This window comes from Pseudophryne corroboree, chromosome 6, assembly GCF_028390025.1.
Source record: "Pseudophryne corroboree isolate aPseCor3 chromosome 6, aPseCor3.hap2, whole genome shotgun sequence".
Classification (NCBI taxonomy): Eukaryota; Metazoa; Chordata; class Amphibia; order Anura; family Myobatrachidae; genus Pseudophryne; species Pseudophryne corroboree.
This window is the reverse complement of record NC_086449.1, coordinates 562,182,963-562,209,157: the sequence shown is the minus strand read 5'-3', so window position 1 is coordinate 562,209,157 and position 26,195 is coordinate 562,182,963. Positions and strand designations below refer to the sequence as shown.

General features: G+C 44.4%; 1 protein-coding gene across 1 annotated transcript in view; it reads left to right on the top strand.

Annotated features, from left to right (window-relative positions):
* The window catches only part of WASHC4 (WASH complex subunit 4), a 209,637-nt gene that overhangs the window by 160,348 nt on the left and 23,094 nt on the right, over window positions 1-26,195 (top strand). The window contains exons 25-30 of the mRNA XM_063927760.1: window positions 172-306; window positions 4,033-4,141; window positions 10,364-10,430; window positions 12,586-12,672; window positions 12,789-12,936; window positions 21,917-22,013. Coding sequence (XP_063783830.1) covers window positions 172-306; window positions 4,033-4,141; window positions 10,364-10,430; window positions 12,586-12,672; window positions 12,789-12,936; window positions 21,917-22,013 — 643 coding nt within the window. The remainder of the gene's footprint in view (window positions 1-171; window positions 307-4,032; window positions 4,142-10,363; window positions 10,431-12,585; window positions 12,673-12,788; window positions 12,937-21,916; window positions 22,014-26,195) is intronic.

The following is a 26,195-nucleotide window of genomic DNA, read 5'->3' as shown; positions in this document are numbered from 1 at the left end:
AAATTGTATATTGTGTTTGACAGATATTTATCATGTTGGCTGCTGTCCACTAACAAATACTCACTAAATCAGTACATGTATATACAAGGACATTGTGTTACAACGTGATGTTATGTAATCATTAATCAAGAACCTTAACATTTTAAAAGCTACATTATCTTGTTCCTTTAGGTTAACTTTACGTACCAGTTTCTACGGAAGAAGTTTTATATATTTAGCCAGTTTATGTATGATGAACACATAAAGTCTAGATTGATCAAGGATATTAGATATTTCAGAGAAGTTAAGGACCAAAATGATCAGAAGGTAATTACAAATGTTCCATGTAAATTGTATTGCTTCTGCTGCATACATTTAGGACTGGTGCCTATTAGTAGTTGTACAGGTTGAGTATCCCATATCCAAATATACCGAAATACGGAATATTCTAAAATACTGAATTTTTGGAGTGAGACTGAGATAGTAAAACCTTTGTTTTCTGATGACTCAATGTACACAAACTTTGTTTAATACACAAAGTTATTAAAAATATTGTATTAACCACTTGCCTGCCATGGTCGCATCAGATGCGACCATGCCTGCAAGTGCTCTATCTGACCTGGTCGCACGGGATGCGACCAGTCAGATAGAGAGAGAGTGTTAGCAGCGGCAGGGAAGAGAAACTTCCCTCCGCTGCTGCAGTCAGAGGGACCGGAAGGTCCCTCTGCCTCCCTGCACTCTCCCCCTGTGTCTACTGTGCTGCCGATCACTGCTGATCGGTCAGCACGGCAGGTTTACCCCTCCCCCTCCAGCGGCTGCAGACAATGGCAGCCGCTGGTGAGAGTAAATGAACCCTCCCAAGCCACCCTCAGACTCCCCCTGCATACCTGCAGGCTGTCCGGCTTTCAAAATGATAGTCACGATGTTCCGATGGTCACGATGTTCCTAATCCATGTTTCGATGTTTGGGGGGAAATAATTTTTTTTTTTTTAATTGTGTCATTTTTATTGGAAATTTCAAAAGTTACACCCAGACATTAAAGAGGCATATGAATTGTAAGGCAAACATGAGGAATAATACAGGAGGGCATAAACAGTGTATAAATGACAAAATAAAGATTAGCCACCAAGCCATCGGACATGAGAATGGAACAATTGCAGGATATAGTAAAAACAATGACATACAGAATACCCCAAATCAAACACGGATAAATTAATCGCCACCCGAAGGCGCCATTCGGGTGTACACATGAGAGAACCAGATTTATAATGGGGCATAGGTGACATACCATAAATGAAAATATAAATAACTCACATCCATCAGAATATCAAAACAAAAAGCCTCACATTCCCCCACACCTCATATACCCTAACCTACAAACAAAACAAATACACAAAATAAAATAAAGACACCCAAAGCAAACCTCCCAAGAACCCCCCACCCTATATAACCTTACCCCAACCTAGGCATACCTGGATCCCCATAAGAACCCCATCCCTAACTACACTACACCTAAATGCCTAACATCCCCCCACCCCCCAACCCCATAACACAGGATAAGTATACCGTATAATTGACAGGGGCAGCTAAAATAAATGGTCATAAACTAAGTGGAGCAGGTTACACCCGCAGAATAGTAAAGTAGTATGCAAATACTGAGTTAGCTGAGCTTAAAGACAGAATATAAATATAAATGGCTGTGGAACTAAAACAAGCGACCACAGACTAAGTATGTCAAGCTTCTCTGACAAAATGGTAAAAAGTGCACACGTTCTTAGATACAAGGAGCTGGAAAACAGACATAAAAATACTGATGTAACACTATATTAAGGGCCATACACCAGTTAGAACAGGATTCTCTCGGAAAGTAAGTGTTACACGCAAATATTTAGCTATAATGAGCACGAGGATAGCAGAACAACAAAACTGTAGCTACAGGATAAGCACACAATATACTGTAAATGAAAGGGGCAATTAAATAAAAGACCATAAACTAAATAGAGCAGGTTATACCCATAGAATAGTAAAGTATAATGCAAATACCAAGATAACTGAGTCTAAAGAACAGACATAATATAAAGAGAAGTGGCTGCGGCATTAAAATAAATGACCACAACCTATATATGGGAAGTTGCTCCTGCAAAATAGTGAAAATGCACATACAGTAGGTTTAGATGCACTGAGCCAGAAAACAGACAAATAATTATATAAGTGACAATAACACTAAATAAATGGCCTTAAACATTAGAGCAGAATTCTCCTGGAAAATAATTAGTTGTATGCAAATATCTAGACTGAGCGCAAAAATAGCAGTATAACACAACTGGAACTATGAAAGGACATACAAACAATATGAAATTACGCAGTAGCTAACGAGAATCAGTATACAGAACAGAGCACAGTAAGGGTCTCAGCAGCCAGTGATATGGTTCCCAGTCCCAAGGTGAGCAAAATCAGTCCGGAGGATGAGTCCACCCTGGAACAAAGTAATCCAGCCAAATGACAGTCCCTCGAGAGTGGGCAGAAGGATAAACTGTGCCATCAGCCGTCACACACATCTGTGTCATAATAAACGTATAGGGACAAGTGGCAGCTGAAGAAAACCGGATTAGGGACAAAAACCTCCATCCGCGGGTTACACCGAACCACTGTTCCAAATAAATATTAGAGTGGAAAGCCATTCCCTCTCGCGGACTGCCAACAAACTGGAGGATGTTACGTCGCCATTCTCCCTCTTCATCGGATAAGTGACTCTGTGTGACTGCAGATTGAAACTTCACGCGGGACCATGGAATCACCACTAAAGAAACAGAGACCGCTGGAGGATCCACACGCGCCATCACCAGCCGTAGTTTACTGTGAATATGCGTAAGGTTATCCCTCAGCTCCTCCAGTCTGTTAGTAATTCGTTGCTCGGACGAACCCACAGCGGTAAGCACCTTCTGTAGTGTAATAGTAAGTGGTGCAGATAAAGTCTCACTAAGGGTCCCTGAGAGCTGCTGCACCGATTCAGGATAAAAGGACATAGAAGCAAAGCCATCCTGCTCACCAGCTACAGAGTTGTGGTAGAATTCACACATTATGACAAAGCTGGAGACAGGGCACAGAAATCCACAGGATGCTGCCACCAAAACCTCTGCAGAGCACACTGTCCCTAGCAGCTGAGTGAGGGCAGAGCTGCAGCAGGAGCACCAGCCACACTGAGAGCAGAGTCTGTCTCAGGATCCAGTCACAGACTTCACCAGCCAGTAAGTTAGGACTCTTGGCACCGAGGATCCCAAACTTCACACTGCAGGAGCAGAGCGGGGTACTGCACTCCTGCAGAAATTTTCAGCCACAGCACACCAGAGAAACAGGAGATAGATCAGGATATTAGCAGGAGCTCTGGCAGGAAGCTGCCTACACCATGCTGTGTCAAGCCACGCCCCCGGGGGGAAATAATTTTTAGAAAAAATATAATTATTATTATAATTTTTTTTAACTAAAATCATTTGGGACAGGGTTAAAGTCATGTTCTTCACTTAATTCACTCATTAAAAAAAACGACAATTTTGGAGCGTTTTTCGGTGAAATAAATCGTCAGTTAAGTGGCTAAATGGCCTTCAGGCTGTGTGTATAAGGTGTATATGAAACATAAATGCATTCTGTGCTTAGACTTGGGTCCCATCGCCATGATATCTCATTATGGTATGCAATTATTCCAAAATACGGTAAACTCCGATATCCAAAATACTTCTAGTCCCAAGCATTTTGGATAAGGGATAATCAACCTGTATAAAATGACCAGCTGCTTGTCATACATTTATTCATTCGATTTTTATACTACTGTGATTAATTTGAATATATTTGCTTTTCTAATAATCTTCAATTAATCTGGTAATTCCTTTGCCAATAGATTGTGTCTCTGTGACTCTCCCTGTTATCAGTTGTAATTACATAGGTTGTCCGTTAGTTTGGAGGTAATGGTTTCCTTATTTGCTTGTTCAAAAAGTACAACTAACTTTGTAAAAAAATGTCATCAATGTAATCCGTGTGTGTGATCTTTTCCTATAGTATCCTTTTGAAAGAGCTGAAAAATTTAATCGCGGCATCCGGAAGCTTGGCCTCACACCTGATGGACAAAGTTATCTTGATCAGTTCAGACAACTCATTAGTCAAATAGGTGAGCAGCAAGTCCATTGTTACTAGACTCCCCCGCGACTGGTGCTGGTTTGGATTTGCGGCATCATTTGCCAATATTACACTGAACCCCAGCAACTGATCTACAATTAGCTTTTGTCTAGTTAGTTAGTTACTTTCTGTCTGGCTGCTGCTGTTTAATTGAAATGATGCACCTAGATGTAATGTCTGTAAATGCACACGTGTGAGCATAGTGGCCTATATTGGCTTTTCTTGCCTGTGCAGGGTTAGTTAGGAAGGGTGTGGCTCAATGGATCACAGTGTTATTGGAGACAGCCATTAGGTCAACAGGTACAAAAGGTTGACATGACAATGGTCGACACACAAATGATCAATACATTTTTTAGGGGGCGTGAACAAATCTTGTATATTTCATGTTCTGACCAAACGTGTACCCTTGTGGGTTCACTTCGGGCATTTATCTGTCGACCTTCCATCTGTTGACCTTTTGCACCTGTCGACCTAATGCATGTCGACTGTGTATTGTTGACATATTGACAGTCGACCAATACATTGTCGCCCAGGTACCAGTTAGGACAGGTCACAGGTTTTCTTGTTCTAGACAAAATAAATTGAAATATAAATTTGTCTTTTAGAATGTTCGTAAATGTATTTCTCTGACGTCCTAGTGGATGCTGGGTACTCCGTAAGGACCATGGGGTATAGACGGGCTCCGCAGGAGACTGGGCACTCTTAAAAGAAAGATTAGGTACTATATCTGGTGTGCACTGGCTCCTCCCTCTATGCCCCTCCTCCAGACCTCAGTTAGTATCTGTGCCCGGCCAGAGCTGGATGCACCCTAGGGGCTCTCCTGAGCTTCCTAGAAAAGAAAGTATTTGTTAGGTTTTTTATTTTCAGTGAGATCTGCTGGCAACAGACTCACTGCTACGTGGGACTGAGGGGAGAGAAGCGAACCTACCTGCTTGCAGCTAGCTTGGGCTTCTAAGGCTACTGGACACCATTAGCTCCAGAGGGATCGAACACAGGCCCAGTCCTCGGTCGTCCGGTCCCGGAGCCGCGCCGCCGTCCCCCTTGCAGAGCCAGAAGAACGAAGAAAAGTTGAAAATCGGCGGCTGAAGACTCCGGTCTTCATTAAGGTAGCGCACAGCACTGCAGCTGTGCGCCATTGCTCCCTTAGCACACCACACACTCCGGTCACTGATGGGTGCAGGGCGCTGGGGGGGGGGGGGGCGCCCTGGGCAGCAATTAGATTACCTTACTTGGCGAAAAGCACATAATACAGTCTGATAAACTGTATATGTGCATTAACCCCTGCCATTAAAGTACATAAAAGGACAGAAGCCCGCCGCTGAGGGGGCCGGGCCTTCTTCCTCAGCACACCGGCGCCATTTTCTCTTCACAGCTCAGCTAGAAGGAAGCTCCCCAGGCTCTCCCCTGCAGTATCCTGGTACACAAAGGGTAAAAAAGAGAGGGGGGCACATAAATTTAGGCGCAAAACTGTGTATATAAGCTGCTATAGGGGAAAAATACCTCAGTATAGTGTACATCCCTGTATTATATAGCGCTGTGGTGTGTGCTGGCATACTCTCTCTCTCTGTCTCTCCAAAGGGCCTGGTGGGGGAACTGTCTTCAAATAGAGCATCCCCTGTGTGTGTGGTGTGTCGGTACGCGTGTGTCGGCATGTCTGAGGTAAAAGGCTCCTCTAAGGAGGTGATAGAGCGGATAAGTGTGTGGGAGGGTGTCTCCGTCAACAACGCTGACACCTGTTTGGATATGTGTAAGTGCTGAGGTAAAATTATTGCACAAAAGGTTAGGGAACAGAAAGGAAATCTACCCTGGTCTGTCCCTATGTCACAGAGTCCTTCAGAGTCTCTCTATGTTTACTATCCAAAATAACAAAGTATCGACACGGAGTTTAACTCCACTGTCGACTACGATAATGCAAAGTTACAGCCAAGAGGGCTAAAAGATATTCAATATATGATTATTGGAATAAAAGATGATTTGCATATCATTGATGACTCATCTGTCCCTGACACGAGAGTACACATGTTAAGGGGAAGAATGCTGAGGTAAATTTCCCTCCTCTCATGAGGAAAAAGAGCGGGAATCTCCAGACAAGAGACGGCAGCTTCCCACAAGAGAATTCTCAGGCTGTATCCTTTCCCCACTAGGGCCAGGATGTGTTGAGAATCTTCCCCTTGGGTGTCCTGTTTGCACTAGCTATTCTCAGGGATCCTGCAGATAGCGTGCACATTCTAGTATACTACCCAGACCGGCGATTGTGTCGGCATGGGTTTATAGCGCTGTGGCAGCGTGGACAGGTACCTTATCAGCAGAGATTGAGACCCTAGTATGCATATAAATATTTTAAGATGCTGTCTTAAGTGATAGATATATAATTATAAAGCATGCCCAAAGGGACATGAGTATAGAGACAAAAGCTATGTCGATTTCTGCTTGACGTGTCCTGTAGAATATACATTGGACAGATGATGCCGACTTAAGAGGCATATGGAAGGCTGAGGATTGTGTGGAGAAAGGTTCTCGGGCCTGGTCTCCACAGTTATAGCTGGTAATTCTGATATTTTGCCTTATATTCCTGCACAGCCTAGGAAAGCACGACATTATTAAATGCAGCTTTTCGAATAAAGAAACAAGAAAGTCTGAGGTGCGTCCTTTCTTGTCAGAGCCGGGGGCAGAGGAAAGAAGCTGTACAACACAGCTAGTCCCCAGGAACAGAAGTCCTCCCCGGCCTCTACAAAAATCCACCGCATGTCGCTGGGGCTCCACAGGCGGAGCTAGGCCCGGTGGGGACACGCCTTCGTAAGTTCAGCCACAAGTGGGTTCACTCCCTGTTAGATCCCTGGGCAATAGAAATTGTATCGCAGGGATACAGGCTGGACTGTGAGAAGATGCCCCCTCACCGAGGACCCGGCGGGCTTCCCCCCAAGAGAGGGAGCCAGTGTTAACTGCAATTCGTAAATTGTATCTTCAACAGGTGGTGGTCAAGGGTCCCCTCCTTCAACAAGAGGGTGTTATTATTCGACCATGTTATAATCCCGAAACCAGACGGTTCGGTTAGACCCATATTAAATTAAAATCCCTGAACATATACCTGAAAAGGTTCAGGTTCAAGATGGAATCGCTAAGAGCGGTCATTGCATGCCTGAAATGAATCGGGACATAAGGGATGCATACCTTCGTATCCCCATTTATCCACCTCATCAGGCGTACCTCAGAATTGCGGTACGGGATTGTCATTACCAATTTCACCAAAGTAATGGCGGATATGATGGTGCTCCTGCGGAAGCAAGGTGTCACTATTATCACATACTTGGATGATCTCCTCATAAAAGCGAGATCAAGAGAGCAGTTGCTGGATAGCGTATCACCTTCTCTGGAAGTGAAACGGCAACACGACTGGATTCTATATATTCCAAAGTCACAGTTGGTTCCTACAGCTCATCTGCCTTGCCTAGGCATGATCCTAGACACAGACCAGAAGAGGGTTTATCTCCCGATAGAGAGAGCTCAGGAGCTCATGACACTGGTCAGGAATCCATTGAAAACCAAAACAGGTGTCAGTGCATCACTGCACTCGAGTCCTGGGAAGGATGATGGCATCATACGAGGCCATCCCCTTCGGCTGGCTCCATGCAAGGACAATGGAACTTACTGGACAAGTGGTCCGGATCACATCTTCAGATGCATCGGTTAATCACCATATCCCCCAGGGCCAGGGTGTCTCTCCTGTGGTGGCTGCGGAGTGCTCACCTTCTCGAGGGCCGCAGATTCGGCATTCAGGACTGGGTCCTGGTGACCACGGATGCAAGCCTCCGAGGGTGGGGGGCAGTTACACAGGGATGAAAATTCCAAGGTTTGTGGTCAAGCCAACAGACTTGCCTTCACATCAATATCCTGGAACTAAGGGCCATATACAACGCCCTAAGTCAAGCGGAGTTCCTGCTTCGCGACCAACCGGTTCTGATCCAGTCAGACCGCAGGGGCTCATGTAAACCGCCAGGGCGGCACAAGGAGCAGGGTGGCGAGGGTAGAAGCCACCAGAATTCTTCGCTGGGCGGAGAATCAAGTAAGCGCACTGTCAGCAGTGTTCATTCCGGGAGTGGACACGACCTCCACCCGGGAAAGTGGTGACTTCATCAGGAAGTCTTCATGCAGTTTTGCAAATTGATGGGAACTGCCTCAGGTGGACTACATGGCGTCCCACCTCAATAAAAAGATAAAAAAGGTTTTACGCTGGGTCAAGGGACTCTCGGGCGATAGCTGTGGTCGCACTAGTAACACCGTGGGTGTTCCAGTCGGTCTATATATTCCCTCCTCTTCCTCTCAGACCCAAGGGCTGAGAATTGTAATAAACGGAGGAGTGTGAACAATATTCTTTGCTCCGGATTGGCCAAGAAGGACTCTGTACCCGGAACTGCGAGAAATGCTCTCAGAGGACACATGGCCTCTGCCTCTCAGTCAGGACATGTTGCAACAGGGACCCTGTCTGATCCAAGACTTACCGCGGCTGCGTTGGACGGCATGGCGGTTGAACGCCGGATCCTAGCGGAAAAGGGCATTCCGGATGCAGTTATTCCTACGCTGATAAAGGCTAGGAAAGACGTGACAGCAAGACTTTTTCACTGTATATGGCGAAAATAGGTGTGTGGCCGGGAAGGCCCTACAGAGGAATTCCAGGGGGGTCGATTCCTGCACTTCCTACAGTCAGGAGTGACTATGGGCCTAAAATTAGGATCCATAAAGGCCAAGATTTCGGCCCTATCCCTTTTTCTCTCAAAAAGAACTGGCTTCACTGCCTGAAGTTCGGACGTTGTTACAGGGGTGCTGCATATTCAGCCCCTTTTGTGCCTCCAGTGGCACCTTGGGATCTTAACGTGTGTTGGATTCCTAAAATCCCACTGGTTTGAGCCACTTAAGACCATGGAGCTAAAATATCTCACGTGGAAAGTGGTCATGCTTTTGGCCTTAGCTTGGACTAGGCGTGTGTCAGAATTGGCGGCTTTGTCATGTAAAAGCCCATATCTGATCTTCCATATGGAAAGGGCAGAATGGAGGACTCGTCCCCAATTTCTCCCTAAGGTGGTATCATCGTTTCATTTGAACCAACCTATTGTGGTGCCTGCGGCTACTAGGGACTTGGAGGATTCCAAGTTGCTGGACGTAGTCCGGGCCCTGAAACATTGTTTTTCCAGGACGGCTAGAGTCAGAAAAACTGACTCGCTATTTATCCTGCATTCACCCAACAAGCTGGGTGCTCCTGCTTCAAAGCAGACTATTGCTCGCTGGATCTGTAGCACCATTCAGCTTGCACATTCTGCGGCTGGACTGCCGCATCCTAAATCAGTAAAAGCCCATTCCACGAGGAAGGTGGGCTCTTCTTGGGCGGCTGCCCGAGGTGTCTCGGCTTTACAACTTTGCCGAGCTGCTACTTGGTCGGGTTCAAACACTTTTGCAAAATTCTACAAGTTTGATACCCTGGCTGAGGAGGACCTTGAGTTTGCTCATTTCGGTGCTGCAGAGTTATCCGCACTCTCCCGCCCGTTTGGGAGCTTTGGTATAATCCCCATGGTCCTTACGGAGTACCCAGCATCCACTAGGACGTCAGAGAAAATAAGAATTTACTCACCGGTAATTCTATTTCTCGTAGTCCGTAGTGGATGCTGGGAGCCCGTCCCAAGTGCGGACTCTCTGCAATACATGTATATAGTTATTGCTTAACTAAAGGGTTATTGTATGAGCCATCTGTTGAGAGAGGCTCAGTTATTGTTCATACTGTTAACTGGGTATAGTTATCACGAGTTGTACGGTGTGATTGGTGTGGCTGGTATGAGTCTTACCCTGGATTCCAAATCCTTTCCTAGTAATGTCAGCTCTTCCGGGCACAGTTTCCCTAACTGAGGTCTGGAGGAGGGGCATAGAGGGAGGAGCCAGTGCACACCAGATATAGTACCTAATCTTTCTTTTAAGAGTGCCCAGTCTCCTTCGGAGCCCGTCTATACCCCATGGTCCTTACGGAGTACCCAGCATCCACTACGGACTACGAGAAATAGAATTACCGGTGAGTAAATTCTTTTATTTTTTGCTTCATTTATTTACATACATACTGTACATAGAACATAAGAGGAGAATATGTACTAAGAATCCCTGAAGCTAGTGATAATTTCCAGCACATTTACCTAGGCCGCCTGATTCTGATCATTATACTGGTTATTTGCAGGGAATGCTATGGGCTATGTCAGGATGATCCGGTCTGGTGGTCTTCACTGCTGCAGTAATGCAATCAGGTATAAGTGGTCGCTTCTGATGGGGCACATTTCTTTTAAAAAACCAAAAGTGCATGAATTAGGCTTTTTGAGTAAATCAAGGGTAGATTTAGAGGTTTTAGTAAGTAGGTACAGGTCTTGTGCGCGGGTATCTAGAAAATACATCTGTTTGAGAATAGAGATCCACAGAGTAATGCACAATGTTAGTAAGGATTATATTGTCAGGCAGCCACAGAGTAATGCACAATGTTAGTAAGGATTATATTGTCAGGCAGCCACAGAGTAGTGCACAATGTTAGGAAGGATTTTTGGTGTGTGACTGGCAGTTGAAGCTCACAGAATAAGCTATACTGTAGGACAAGAACATTTAAGCATGGGGTGGATTATAAAACCGTTAAATGGATAAGAACCTGGTTGCAGGATAGGAAACAGACAGTTGTAGTAAATGGAGTGTAATCTATGGAGGGAAATGTTACCAGTGGAGTACCCCAGGGATCTGTACTTGGTCCAGTTCTCTTTAATATCTTTGTTGGTGACATTGCAAATGGTATTGAAGGGAAAGTATGCCTTTTTGCAGATGATACAAAGATATGCAACAGGGTAGACACACCGGGAGGGGTAAAACAAATGATTGATGACCTAGGTAGGCTTGAGAAATGGTCAAGAACGTGGCAACTACAGTTTGATGCTAAAGTATGCAAAATCATGCACTTGGGTCTCAAAAACCCAAAGGCTAAATATAGTATCAAGGGTACTATAATGGAAACTACTGAGGAGGAAAGGGATTTAGGAGTCACTATTTCAAGTGACTTGAAGGCAGGAAAGCAATGCAACAAAGCAATGAGAAAGGCAAGTCAGATGCTTGGTTGCATAGGGAGAGGAATCAGTAGCAGGAAAAAAGAAGTGATAATGCCACTGTATAGGTCATTGGTACGGCCCCATCTGGAATACTGTGTCCAGTTCTGGAGACCATATCTCCAGAAGGATATAAATACATTAGAGAGTGTACAAAGAAGGGCAACTAAAATGGTGCATGGCCTACATCACAAAACTTACCCGGAAAGACTAAAAGATCTTAACATGTATAGTTTGGAGGAGAGAAGGGAAAGGGTGGACATGATAGAAACTTTCAAATATATCAAGGGTCTTAAAGTTCAGGAGGGAAACATTCTTCAAAGGAAGAGAAGTATTAGAACTCGAGGACATACACTGAGAATGGGAGGTTCATGGGAAATGTAAGGAAAAATTACTTCACAGAAAGGGTAGTGGATAAGTGGAATAGCCTCCCATCAGAGGTGGTAGAGGCTAACACTGTAGAGCAAATTAAACATGCTTGGGATAGTCAAATGAATATCCTTACAAAAAATTAAGGTTCAAACAGGGTTGAGATTGCCTAAAGGATAAAAAAAAAGGGGTAGACTAGATGGGCCAAGTGGTTCTTATCTGCCGTCAAATTCTATGTTTATATGTTTTGCTTTATCTTTAGCAATAAAACTGACCTGTAGGATTTAGTTACTCTAGGAGGTGCGTGATGTGAATAAGGGGAAAAGGGAAAACCATGGCACAATAGTATTACTACTTGACAAGATCCTTGAATATTCTAGAACTTGCGTAAGCAAGGAAACAGAACAATGAAGTTCTGAAGGCAACTGTTTTCCAGTTGAAAGGTGGGGTCCATTTGTGGCAGCTCAACTATACCAGCATCTATAGAACTCTAATACCCTGAGATATGCTGTACATAATCTACATTTTTACATATGATTTCTAGAATCATGCACTTAGATATGAAGGTGTTATAGAATGCAGCCAGACAGTGCCATGGGAAGAGTGTACATCCTGCTGACTTACCTGTTGGTGAGCAAGACATAAATACTCCTCCCCACTGTGCTGCCATCTGCCTTCTCCTCTGAAACCAAGCTGATCTCACTACTTTGAGTGTCTGATGAGGTTCCTGGATATAAGATCACTCTTTAATGCGTCCTGAATATATTGCTGCACATCACAGGGCATCATAATAGGGGATCGAGAGAGCGTATTTGGGATAGGAACTACCAGCAGCTCTCCACAAGTGCCCCAATTGTCAGAACATGGTTTGAAGTCATAACCGTAAATCATTAAACATAGCTTTGATTCCATGTAATGATTGGAATAGTTGTAACCTAAACTACTTTCCCAGATTTGTCCCAGACTTAGAAGATATAGTCAATTTTGAAGAGTTGGTAAAAGAGGAATGTCTTTCTGAAGAAACTCAAAAGGCTGCAAGGTGAGGCAACCACTTTCAAGAATTCTGTCTTAACAGTTAATTGACTATAACACTATAAATTGTATACATGACATTTATCATCAATTTTCCCTACTAACAAAGTGTTCCCTTTCCAGACAGCTAGACTTCGTTCTGAGCGATCTAACACGCAATTCCGCAGAAGGCACAGAGTATTTCAAAATGCTAGTGGATGTTTTTGCTCCTGAATTTCGTAGTGTAAAGAACATTCACCTCCGGAACTTCTACAGCATTGTTCCGCCACTGGTGGGTACAGAGTGCGCTTACATTTTTACTGTCACTTCTGCTTTTAGGATACTGATAAGCCTGAAGAGAAACTGTATTGGAGATGCTACATGGCCTTATAAGATGTTTGAAAGATGAACTGCATTTGATCCAAAGTCTTCCCCCAAATATGTTTCTTTATCTTTATGGGTCTGTAATGTACAGCTGAACTGCTGGCTTGCTCTTAGTGGAGAAGTGAGAGCACTTGGTTAGCTTGCTGTCTTCAGTGGTCATCTGTCTGTAATGTGCTATAATATATGCAGATTTGGAGATACGGTTTGCCTGTGTGTTATAAGCTTTGGTACAATGGTAGATTAGTGCTTGTATGCATTAACACGCCTTGTTCTGGTTGTGTAAAATCGTTATCATATAAGCGGTTCTATAGTACTAAGCGTGGTATCCTATTAGCAGCAGTACTTTCCCACTTCTATTAGCTCTCACGATGCAATGTCTCAGGCACCCGAAGCATAATCCGCGATAACGGGCCGCCGGAGCCGCAAAAACACATGGGATCAGGGATTTATCCCTGATCCCATGTTGTCGCACGATCGCAGGTCCAATTTTGGCCGATAAAAGCTGCCTCTAATTGGATACCGCGATATTGACCATTGGTCACTAATTGTGATATCCGGCCGAAGGTGCTTCAGCGCTTATAGGATACCGCCCTAAGGGAGGTAATCATGGATGAAAGTATTTAGGAGTTATTTCTCTAATTTATAATCTCTTTAAAATATATATGTAATTATTTTGGAGCACTAAATATAGCACTTGGGTGAACTCAACAATTAGTTTTATAGTAATACTTGTAATATTGTTAATTGTATAATTAATTTATATTACTATTTGAATACTGCATTGTGTACAGTCTAATGCAATTTAATTATACTTTATATAATCTGTGCTCTCCCAGAAAATGTTTCTAGCCGGGTGGCATCAACAAAACAGTGGGGTCCTTTGCTAATACATTTTGTAAACCGTGCCCAATCACGTCATTTTTAAAACAGCCCCCAGATACTGGCCAATTTCTCTGTGGCAGATAATTTTTTTCAACATCTCCCAGATACTGCCCCCACTTGGTGGCTACACCGAATTTACCCCAGTAACAAACACGCAGGAGGACCACTCTTCAGTGTTCACGGGTGAGTGTTCCCACAAGACAGTGTTCCCACCTTTCAGTTATTCAGGTGGAGGAATCTCTGCTCTCCAACCTGACACCGCCCGGCACTGACGTGCTCAAAAGTGACGCTACGCTGACGACAGTGCGGAGCAACTTTCAGACGCGTCACTGTGCCAGGAGGGGAGAGTGCCGTGATGGGCGGCAGGGGATTTTTTCCGGGCGAACTGCATGTAACAATAAACCCTGGGGAGAAAGCTCTATATTATACACACATATTTATAAGCATTTTAACTGCCATGGCCAATAAACTTCTGTTTTAATTATTAATAACATTTTATGATATTTTTTTCATAGTGGAGGAGACATTTTGTGTAGGTTTTTTTTATTTATCTTTCACTTCCACACCCCTTGCTCTGGGGCCTATTTATAAAGCAGTGATGGTCCCTTTATCTGTCGTTTTCAGCTGACCCCTTAAAACTACAAAATTAATCTGATCCTCATCATCTTAAGGGGGACTATGAACTATCTGTATTTCATTAAACTACCATCAGCTTATCTTTTTCTTGCTGAAAAAATAATGCCACCTCAGCATAGTGTTGTACCTGACAAATGGCCGCCAGAGATAATGTGATACTTTGTACCTCAGAAACAAGTGGATGACCAGGCGCCTATTAGTTACCAGAATACCTGCTGCTCTTCAAAAGGGTATACTCAACCCCATAAAAAAGTAAATAAAAAAGAACTGGTATGAAAAGTGCTGGTATACGTATATACTTTTTGAATGTTTTAATAAAATCCGACCGGCAATATAATAACATACAATTAACACGCAAAGATTTATCATTAAAAGCAATGATTGGCATAAGAGACATCCAGTTATAATGATCCCAACGTATTATCCACAAATAAAATGCACATGGAGCCATTGAATAAGTGAGTTAACCATGCCATAATTAATCAAATAGATTCTCTGTTTAGCACTGATAACAGGTTAGTTCTCTGATGGTGGTTCAGTTAGTAGCAAGCTTGAAACATAAGTGGGTTTATGAAACGTATGAGCATAGAGGAGCAGTAACTGATTGTTTTAACCACGTAACCACTTGTATTCACAATCCTCGCGGCTACTGGTGCTAATGTCCATTAAATGTGGCCATATCAGAGGAATGTAACACATTACTGATGTTATTTGTGGTAAATCACGATCCCCATCCAGGGGCTGGCCTCTGCTGCTGTACTTTCTGCATTGTTAAAAAAGAGAGTCCAGATATTGCTGGAAATCAAAGCAATTCCCACAGCATATACCTGTGAGCGGTGCAGATCCGCTGGCTTCAAAGCGCTCCCATCTCTAGCTCATACACGCTGGTAGCGGCACTGTCTCCGGTATGATGCGGCTCCGGCTGCAAGCATGTAGCTGACCTCTGCTACTGTTCTGAAAGAATGGTGATGCGTTTCCCCACCTTAATTAACGTCTGCGGCTTCCTCAGTCCAAGATGCATTGATCGGAACGCTTTCTCTTTTTAAAGTACCGGGGCTTGCTGCACATGCGCACTACCCGTGTGTTCCACACCTCTTTTGCCGTACCACAGATACAAAGTGTCTAATACAATCTCATGCTAACTATTAAGTAGCAATATTTACCACAAGCTTATACAAATATGTTACGATATCTATAGCCATAGCAAATACACTTGGCTATAATGAAAGTTATTGCTACACTGCACATATTATAATAATAAATAGCTAGCGGAGGAGAGATGGACAAAAAACAAAACAAAAACATATGCATACAACTGTGTATGTACATATCATATACAAGCACAGGTGTATATCTAATGCTACCACACAGTATGGGCTATAATATATATAAGTAGAACAATTATACCCAATATATAATCATTTATTTTAACTATATAGAGACCATAATCTATCATCCAAAAGGAATTATTTATATCCTCACACATTTTATTTCACAGGGAGCATATAGGGATACATATATAATCTAACACTAACAATAACCAATCATATGAGGCATTAATAGGCCATCCATTTAATCCAAAAACAATACATGAGCCTTTAGTTTCAAAATGACCAATTAATCCAAAAGTGTGTAAAAATGTTTATACATACGGTATCCCATTGTATACTTCACACAATGGATATTCTGTACTGACCACACACATATATACATAAAGCAAAAAGGGGAGGGATAGAACAATCAGAAGACAGAAGGACGACTAACCATTTTCCTTCATGGCACATATACAATCCTTTATATATTATTTAATTCAATAGTATCATTAAGGCCATTTGGGACCATGGTATTAAGTCGATAGATCCAATAGGCCTCCCGCTTACACAGCCTATTGAATCTGACGCCTCCTCTGTGTGTAACATTGACCTGCTCAATAGACTTAACTGTTACTTGTTTATTTTTATCTATCAACAGACATCGAGAGGCATGATTTGAGAGCGGGTGTGTTTTAATAAATTTAGTGATATTCCACCAATGCTCCATGAATCTTACATGTAGTGGGCGAGTTATTCTGCCTATATATTGTTTTCCACACCCGCCTGAATCATATAAATCATAAATAACAAAAGAGGATCGGCAGTTCAAAAAACCCTTTACCTTATAGGCTTCTCCGCCTGAGGATGATGTAAACTCTGTACTTTCTCTTACGTCCTAGATGATGCTGGGGACTCCGTAAGGACCATTGTGATAGACGGGCTCCGCAGGAGACATGGGCACTTTAAGAAAGACTTTAGGTCTGGGTGTGAACTGGCTCCTCCCTCTATACCCCTCCTCCAGACCTCAGTTTACTACTGTGCCCAGAGGAGACTGGGTGCATTACAGGGAGCTCTCCTGAGTTTCCTGTCAAAGTATTTTGTTAGGTTTTTTATTTTCAGGGAGCCTGCTGGCAACAGACTCTCTGCATCGAGGGACTGAGGAGAGAGAAGCAGACCTACTTCTGTGAGTTTCAAGGCTCTGCTTCTTAGGCTACTGGACACCATTAGCTCCAGAGGGATCGGTACGCAGGTCTCACCCTCGCCGTCCGTCCCAGAGCCGCGCCGCCATCCTCCTCGCAGAGCCGGAAGATAGAAGCCGGGTGAGTATGAGAAGAAAAAAAGACTTCAGAGGCGGCAGAAGACTTCATGATCTTCACTGAGGTAACGCACAGCAGCAAAGCTGTGCGCCATTGCTCCCATACACCTCACACACGGCAGTCACTGTAAGGGTGCAGGGCGCAAAATATATATGTATACAGCTGGCCACTATATATATATATATATATATATAAAGAGCCCCCGCCAATTTTTAGTGTATTTGAACGGGACAGAAGCCCGCCGCCGAGGGGGCGGGGCTTCTCCCTCAGCACTCGCCAGCGCCATTTTCTCTACAGCACAGCTGAGAGGAAGCTCCCCGGACTCTCCCCTGCTTATACCACAGTGAAAGAGGGTTTTAAAGAAGAGGGGGGGCACATAATTAGGCACATATATACATATATACACAGCGCTACTGGGTAAACATATATTTATTGTGTTTTTTCCTGGGTCACATAGCGCTGGGGTGTGTGCTGGCATACTCTCTCTCTGTCTCTCCAAAGGGCCTTGTGGGGGAACTGTCTTCAGATAAGAGGATTCCCTGAGTGTGTGGTGTGTCGGTACGCGTGTGTCGACATGTCTGAGGTAAAAGGCTCTCCTAGAGAAGACGGGGAGCAAGTCAATGTGGTGTCTCCGTCGACGACGCCGACACCTGACTGGATGGATATGTGGAATGTTTTAAGTGCTAATGTAAATTTATTGCACAAAAGATTAGAGCTTAAGCTAGGGTACAGCCAGGGAGTCAACCCATGTCTGTTCCTATGTCGTAGGGACTTTTGGGGTCTCAAAAGCGCCCACTATCCCAAATAATAGATACAGATACCGACACGGATCCCTGACTCCAGTGTCGACTACGATGATGCAAAATTACAGCCAAAATTGGCTAAATGTATTCCATATATGATTATTGCAATAAAAGATGTTTTGCATATCATAGAGGAACCCCCTGTCCCTGACACGAGGGTACACATGTATAAGGGAAAGAATCCTGAGGTAACCTTTCCTCCCTCACATGAGTTGAACGAATTAGGTGAAAAAGCTTGGGAATCTCCAGACAAAAAACTGCAGATTCCCAAAAGGATTCTTATGGCGTATCCTTTCCCGCCAACAGACAGGATATGGTGAGAATCCTCCCCTAGGGTGGAAAAAGCATTGACACGCTTATCCAAAAAGGTAGCGCGGCCATCCCAAGATACGGCTACCCTCAGGGATCCTGCTGACCGCAAGCAGGAGATTACCTTGAAGTCCATTTGCACACATTCTGGTACCTTACTCAGACCGGCAATTGCGTCGGCCTGGGTTTGTAGCGCTGTAGCAGCATGGACAGATACCTTATCAGCGGAAATTGAGACCCTAGATAAGGATACCATTTTATTGACCCTAGGGCATATAAAAGATGCTGTCTTATATATGAGGGATGCTCAAAGACGCTATGTCGACTTCTGTTAGACGAGTCCTATGGACCCGGCAATGGACAGGTGATGCCGACTCAAAGAGGCATATGGAGGTTTTACCTTACAGGGGTGAGGAATTGTTTGGGGAAGGTCTCTCGGACCTGGTCTCCACAGTTACAGCTGGTAAATCTAAATTTTTTGCCTTATATTCCCTCACAGCCTAAGAAAGCACCACATTTCCAAATGCAGTCCTTTCGATCACAAAGAAACAAGAAAGTACGAGGTGCGTCCTTTCTTGCCAGAGGTAAGGGCAGAGTAAAAAAGCTGCACAACACAGCTAGTTCCCAGGAACAGAAGTCCTCCCCGGCCTCTGCAAAATCCACCGCATGACGCTGGGGCTCCGCTAAAGGAGTCCGCCCCAGTGGGGGCACGTCTTCGAATTTTCAGCCACATCTGGGTTCACTCGCAGGTGAATCCCTGGGCAATAGAAATTGTTTCTCAGGGTTACAAGCTGGAATTCGAAGAGGTGCCTCCTCGCCCGGTTTTTCAAATCGGCCCAGCCAGCTTCTCCCCAGGAAGGGGAGATAGTGTTAAATGCAATTCACAAATTGTATCTTCAACAGGTGGTGGTCAAGGTTCCCCTGCTTTAACAAGGAAGGGGATATTACTCAACCCTGTTTGTAGTCCCGAAACCGAACGGTTCGGTCAGACCCATATTAAATTTAAAAATCCCTGAACCTATAATTGAAAAGGTTCAAGTTCAAGATGGAATCGCTAAGAGCGGTCATCGCCAGCCTGGAAGGGGGGGATTTTATGGTATCTCTGGACATAAAGGATGCATATGTCTCCTGACCGCCGGTCAATACCACCCAGCCAAAAGTGTTGCTCTATCTACAGATCTCACCTCTTCTAAAGCTTTCTAGAGTATTTCATTTGGATAACCCTGCTCAAAATTTTTTTTTATATAATTTATCCACCTGAGATTCAAATGCTTGTTTCGTCGTACAATTACGTCTGATTCTAGTAAACCGCCCCTTTGGTATATTAACTTTCCAGGCCGTTTTATGCGAACTTTTGAAATTTAACTACCGATTTTGATTGAACGGTTTAATACAGGTCTGGGTCAGAAGTTGATCATCGGCTACCAAGAGCGCAATATCCAAAAAGTTCACAGCAGTGGTATTTAATGGTGGATGTGAACTTTAAACCATGGTGGTCATTCAGAGTTGATCGCTCGTTATTTTTTTTCGCAACGGAGCGATTAGTCGCTAATGCGCATGCGCAATGTCCGCAGTGCGACTGCGCCAAGTAAATTTGCTATTAAGTCAGGTATTTTACTCACTGCATTACAAAGTTTTTTCTTCGTTATGGTGATCGTAGTGTGATTGACAGGAAGTGGGTGTTTCTGGGCGGAAACTGGCCGTTTTATGGGTGTGTTTGAAAAAACGCTGCCGTTTCTGGGAAAAACGCGGGGGTGTCTGAAGAAACGGGGGAGTGTCTGGGCGAACGCTGGGTGTGTTTGTGACGTCAAACCAGGAACGAAACTGACTGAACTGATCGCAGTGGCAGAGTAAGTCTCGAGCTACTCAGAAACTGCTAAGAACTGTCTATTCGCAAATCTGCTAATCTTTCGTTCGCAAATCTACTAGGCTAAGATTCACTCCCAGTAGGCGGCGGCTTAGCGTGTGCAAAGCTGCTAAAAGCAGCTTGCGAGCGAACAACTCGGAATGAGGGCCCATATGTATTATGATTCAGGTGATCAACAAATAATTGTGCAGAAACAATGTCCCCATCCCAAATAAAAAATAAATAATCTATAAATGTGCCGTAGAGAACCAGATTCGCTCCGTAGTCCCCGCACCAAACAAACTCATCCTCAAACCTCCCCATGTATAGGTTCACGAGACTCTGAGCAAATCCAGCCCCCATCGCAGCACCACGTGTCTGTAAATAAAATTTTGTATTAAACAAAAAATTATTGTGATGTAAAGTAAATTTAATAGACTCAAGAATAAAATTACGCAAAGGATCTGTCATATCTGGATCTTGCCGTAGATAATATTTGACGGCTTCTATCCCCAAATCATGGGGAATGTTAGAATATAGTGCCTTCATGTCACATGTCATCAAAATATATCCTGTTATCAGTGCTAAACAGAGACTCTTTGATTAATTATGGCATGCTGAACTCCTTTATTCACTGTCTCCACGTGCATTTTATTTGTGGATAATACGTTGGGATCATTATAGCTGGATGTCTCTTATGCCAATCATTGCTTTTAATGATAAATCTTTGTGTATTAATTGTATGTTATTATATTGCCGGCCAGTTGATATATGTGAATTGTATTTTTATCTGTATTTTGGATTTTATTAAACCATTCAACAATATATACCATATACCAGCACTTTTCATAGCAGTTCTTTTTGATTTACTTTGTACCTCCCCTGGCATGAAGATGATGTGCTGTAGCAACACAAAAATGTGATGTTTTAAAAATAGACCCCTCTGTGTGGTATTGACCATCAGCATTGTGCAGTATTATACCATATTTTTTTATGTAAAAAAAACAAAAACAACAACCTATAAATAGATCCCTGGTGCTCCAGTAAGGGTCTGGCAGATTATAGCAGTGTTTGGTCTGCCTTATCCACTGGAGAATGCTGGGAAGAAGACAAGGCGTGGCAGTGAGCCCCCTACAGTATACACTGTAGATGTTTCCTCATACACCTTGCCTCAATACACCATGCAGCGGCAGATGCCTGACGTGAGTGAGCAAATCTTAGCGTAGGTAATCTTGTTTTGCTGAAAATGCATCTTATTTGCATCGCTATATGAATAGGACACACACGCTGACTCTGATGATTAAAATTATATGCAGCTTGCCTATATTCTCTGTGCGACTATCTGCATAGGAAATGCTACTTCACTGTATTCTAGGAAAACATTGTAACGTAGCATTTCGTATGCAGATACAGCTGCAGTTGCACACAGAATATAGGCATGCCACATATAATTTTAATCACCATAAGCTGTTTTGAGTCCTATTCATATCGTTTTGCGCAGACGCTTTTTAATGGAGAAAGTCACACAAGAAGTTGTTCGGCACTACCAGGACGCTAGATATCTGTGGACACATCTGGTGAAACCCATCCTATCATAACATATTGTGTATAGATAACAATAGTACAAGACAGTAAGGTGTCCAGTGGTCCTATAAAAGTAGCAGAGTGCTCTTGTACAAGTCAGAGAACATGTTGGGACTCTGGGGCTCATTGTTAATCTATTTTGGGGAGAGCGGAAGGTTTCTATAAAATATAACTGGAGATCACTTTTTTTCTCTTACAGACACTTAACTTTGTTGAGCATTCCATTAACTGCAAGGAGAAGCTGAATAAGAAAAACAAAGTTGGTGCTGCTTTTACGGACGATGGATTTGCTATGGGTAAGCTATATTAGTCTTGTGACCTGACCTCACTATTCAATAAACTGAATGGGTGGTCTTCTGTTTGCCGGCGGCCGGGCTCCCGACGACCAGCATACCGGCGCTGGAATCCTGACCGCCGGCATACCGACAGCTTTTCTCCCTCTTGGGGGTCCATGACCCCCCGGGAGGAAGAATAGATAGCGTGGCGCGCGCAGCAAGCCCGCAAGGGGCTCATTTGCGCTCACCCAGCTGTCGGTATGCCGGCAGTCGGGATTCCGGCGCCGGTATGCTGGTCGCCGGGAGGCCGGCCGCCAGCATACCCTACTACACCCAAACTGAACACATATACAGATATAAAAGAGCATATAGTATGTCCGTATATATTCTAATATATTCTTTTACCACTCCTACCCTGTTTTCAGTGTTGATACACTAATGGAGACACAGCTCCCATACAATGACAGCACTTTAATTCTATGTTCACTTTAGCGTGCAGAGTCTAGGAAATCCATTACTGCAGCTAGGATTAATTGGAGAACAGCCATTTTGATCCTGTGGTGTCCTGAGATGGGTGTGGTTCATCAACATGAGTTAGCTCAACATACATTGGGTCGACTACGTTTGGTCGACATAGAAAAAGATCGACATGAGTTTTGTTTTTTGTTTTTTTTAAAACTTTTTTTTGGTGTCGTTTTCTTCGAAAAGTGACGGGGAACCCAAATTAGTGCACAGTGTCCCCTCGCATGGCTCGCTTCACTCACCGTGCTTTGGGTTACCGTTCCCAATTGTAGTCCACGTGGATCCGTTAAGTATGAACAAGGTAAAAGAATGAAAAAAATTGTAAAACTCATGTCTACCTTTATCCATGTCGACCAAATGTATGTCCACCTAACTCCTGTCGACCTAATGACTGCCATCCCCTGAGACTACAAGCGGAGAGTTAACTTTAGATCTGAAAATAAATATTTCTCTATCATCCACTAGGGGGCACTGGAGATATAGACAGCTGGGGTGTGAAGATTGCAGACCGGAGGTGGCACAATGTATTAAAAAAAAAAAAAGTATTCACAGCTGGCTCCTCCCCCTTCACGCCCCCCTATCCCTCCAGTTTGAAAAATTGTGCTAGTAGGTTGGAAGCACAGAAAGGAGCTCTTGCTCCACACAAACGTTTCTATTTAAAATCTGTGGCCTGATCCCCCCTGGCTGAAAGGAGGGTGCAGGCTGGCATTAAGAGTACTGTTGCAGTACATTTGAGCCTAAGATCCCAGTGGAAGGAATCAGCCTCTCATTCAGTAGTTCTACTAGTAGTGAGTAGTTTTAAGCAGCGGGCGCAGCTCTTAGATCCCCCTGATATATATTGGTTCCCCTGCTGGACACACGCAGCGGGTAGGCGCTGGCAGTCACTAGCAGGTGGCAGGATGGATGTAGCTCTGGAGCGGTGCAGCTCATGAGGTGTATCAGGATTAGTCTGGTGGGCGCGTACAGTGGAGGTGTGGGGAGCATCGCGGAAAGCAGCCAGATCAAAGGACGCGGCTGATGGAAGCTAAAAACTCTAGGTACGGGCGCACAGAGCTGCGGGTCCAGTCAGCCTGGGAGCGCAGGGGAGCAAAGCAGCGAGGTGAAGAAAAAATTTAATTTGCGTCCATTTTGTGTTTCCAGTTAGGCGCACTTTTGGAGCGGGCATGTTACAAGGAGAGAGGTGAGGGAGGCGGAGTTGTAGGAAACTCCTTCCCCTGTTTTTATACTTTTCATATCAGCAGCCATGTACTGTATATTGTTTAATGTCTGCCACTACATGTTCAGATATGAAGGGTTCTGTTTTGCGCTGGCTCTAAGATGTAGGAGCACTGCTGTTAGAAGATCTCTCTGAAATCTACATTATGATAATAAAGACTCACATATTGTCTTCCAAGGGACGCTGCTGACAGGTCCTGTGGACGAGGGAGCATCGGAATTATCAGCCCTGTCACAATCCAAGCTGTCTTAAAATTTTTTATACTATTCCAGCTGTGTTTAGACCTATTTTTCATTACTCCCTATATCCCTGCGGTCTTTCTCCATCTGTACTAATAGGGTGCACTGCTGTGTGTGTCTGTGTGTGTGTTGTTGTCTAAAGCACCAACCAAGACCACAAAAATGGGTTATGTATGTTCAAAATGTGAGTAAAAGAGCACTAATGTTGGCAGCTCCGGGGTGTGCGACACATGTTTGGGAATGGACGCTCAACCTGGAAGCAGTGGTCCTTCCGCGTCATGGAAGAATGCCCTGGCGGATATTTCTAAAGAGATGGCGGAATCCCGCGAGCAACATTTAGAATGGGCTACAGGTTTCTCAAAGACTATGGAAGAATTCCTAATTAGACTTACTCCGCCCGCACAGGTGGAAAAAACTGTGCGCAAATCTGTAAAGAGACCTCTTCCTGTCCTGCAGGAAGAAGAGGAGGGTCTCTTGGCAGATGAGGAGGAGAGGGAGTCAGTTAAGGAGATATTTGAGGTTAGTCCTCAGGAGGAGGAGGTGGTAAAAGGGTTAGAATCCCTTATTGAAGCTGTTAAACAGGTCCTTAATTTCAAAGAAGAAGAAATTAAGGAACCTGAAGTGTTTGATCTGTTTGAATCTCAGAAACCGCAAATGGCAGTTTCTCATACGTCCTAGAGGATGCTGGGGACACTTCAAGAACCATGGGGTATAGACTGGATCCACAGGAGACATGGGAACTTTAAGACTTTCAAAGGGGTGTGAACTGGCTCCTCCCTCTGTGCCCCTCCTCCAGAATCCAGTTTAGAATCTGTGCCCAGGCAGACTGGATGCACACTGAGGAGCTCTACTGAGTTTCTCTGAAAAGACTTTGTTAGGTTTTTTATTTTCAGGGAGCACTGCTGGCAACAGTCTCCATGCTTCGTGGGACTTGGGGGAGAGAAGTCAGACCTACTTCTGTGAGTTTAAAGGCTCTGCTTCTTTGGCTACAGGACACCATTAGCTCCTGAGGGTTTGGAACACTAGGTACGCCTAGGGGTTCATTCCCAGAACCTGCCGTCACCCCCCTTGCAGAGCCAGAAGTCAGAAGACAGGTGAGTAGAAGAAGATCAGAAGACTTCAGTGATGGCTTTGAGGTACCGCACAGCGGCCGCACTGCGCGCCATGCTCCCACGCACTACAGGGAGCAGGGCGCGGGGGGGCGCCCTGGGCAGCATATAAACCTCATATATCTATCTGGCAACAGCGGACTAAGTGCCTGGGCACCGTCCTTTACCCCCCGCCAGTGTAAAAAAGTTTAAAAATGAGCGGGTCTGAAGCGCGCCAGTACGGGGGTAGGGCTTAGCCCTCACAGCACACAGCCCGGCGCCATTTTCTCTTCACAAGGCTGCAGAGATGCTGGTCCTTCCTCACACTGCTGTACAAGTAACAGGGTGAAAAATGGGCGGGGGGAGGGGGAACACAGCGATTTTGGTGCATTATATTAGTTTATAAAAGCGCTGCAGGTCTGGGACATTGTCTGTAGTGTTCAGACCGGGTTTGGGCGCTGGGGTGTGGGCTGGCTATATCTCCCTCTGTGTCTCTCTGACAGGCTTTACTGTAGGTCTGTCCCCTCTAGGCCCAGTGTATCTGCGTGTGGTGAGTGCACGTGTGTCAGCATGTCTGAGGCAGAGTGCTCTTCCCAGGAGGAGACTGTGTTAGGGACACAAAAGGCTGTGGGAGTGACCCTGTCGGCACCGCCGACACCGGATTGGGTGAATGTTTTGAGTGCTTTGAATGCAAATGTGGCTCTGATTAATAAAAGATTGGATGAATCTGAGTCTCAGAACCAGGCTTGGAAGAAATCCATAGAGGATGTGTTGTTTCAAGTCCAGACCCCTTCGGGGTCACAAAAACGTTAATTTGCCCAGCTGGCAGACACGGATACGGACACTGACTCAAGTGTCGACTATAGTGATGCCAGATTAGATCCAAAACTGGCAAAGAGCATTCAGTACATAATTGTGGCTATAAAGGGTCTATAACATATCACTGAGGACCCTACTGTTCCTGATACTAGGGTCTGTATGTATAAAGGGAAGAAACCTGAGGTAACATGTCCTCCCTCTCATGAACTGAACGCGCTTTGTGAAAAGGTTTGGGAAAATCCTGACAAAAAGTTTCAGATTCCCAAAAGGATTGTAGTGGCGTATCCGTTTCCCTCTGGGGATAGGAAAAAATGGGAGT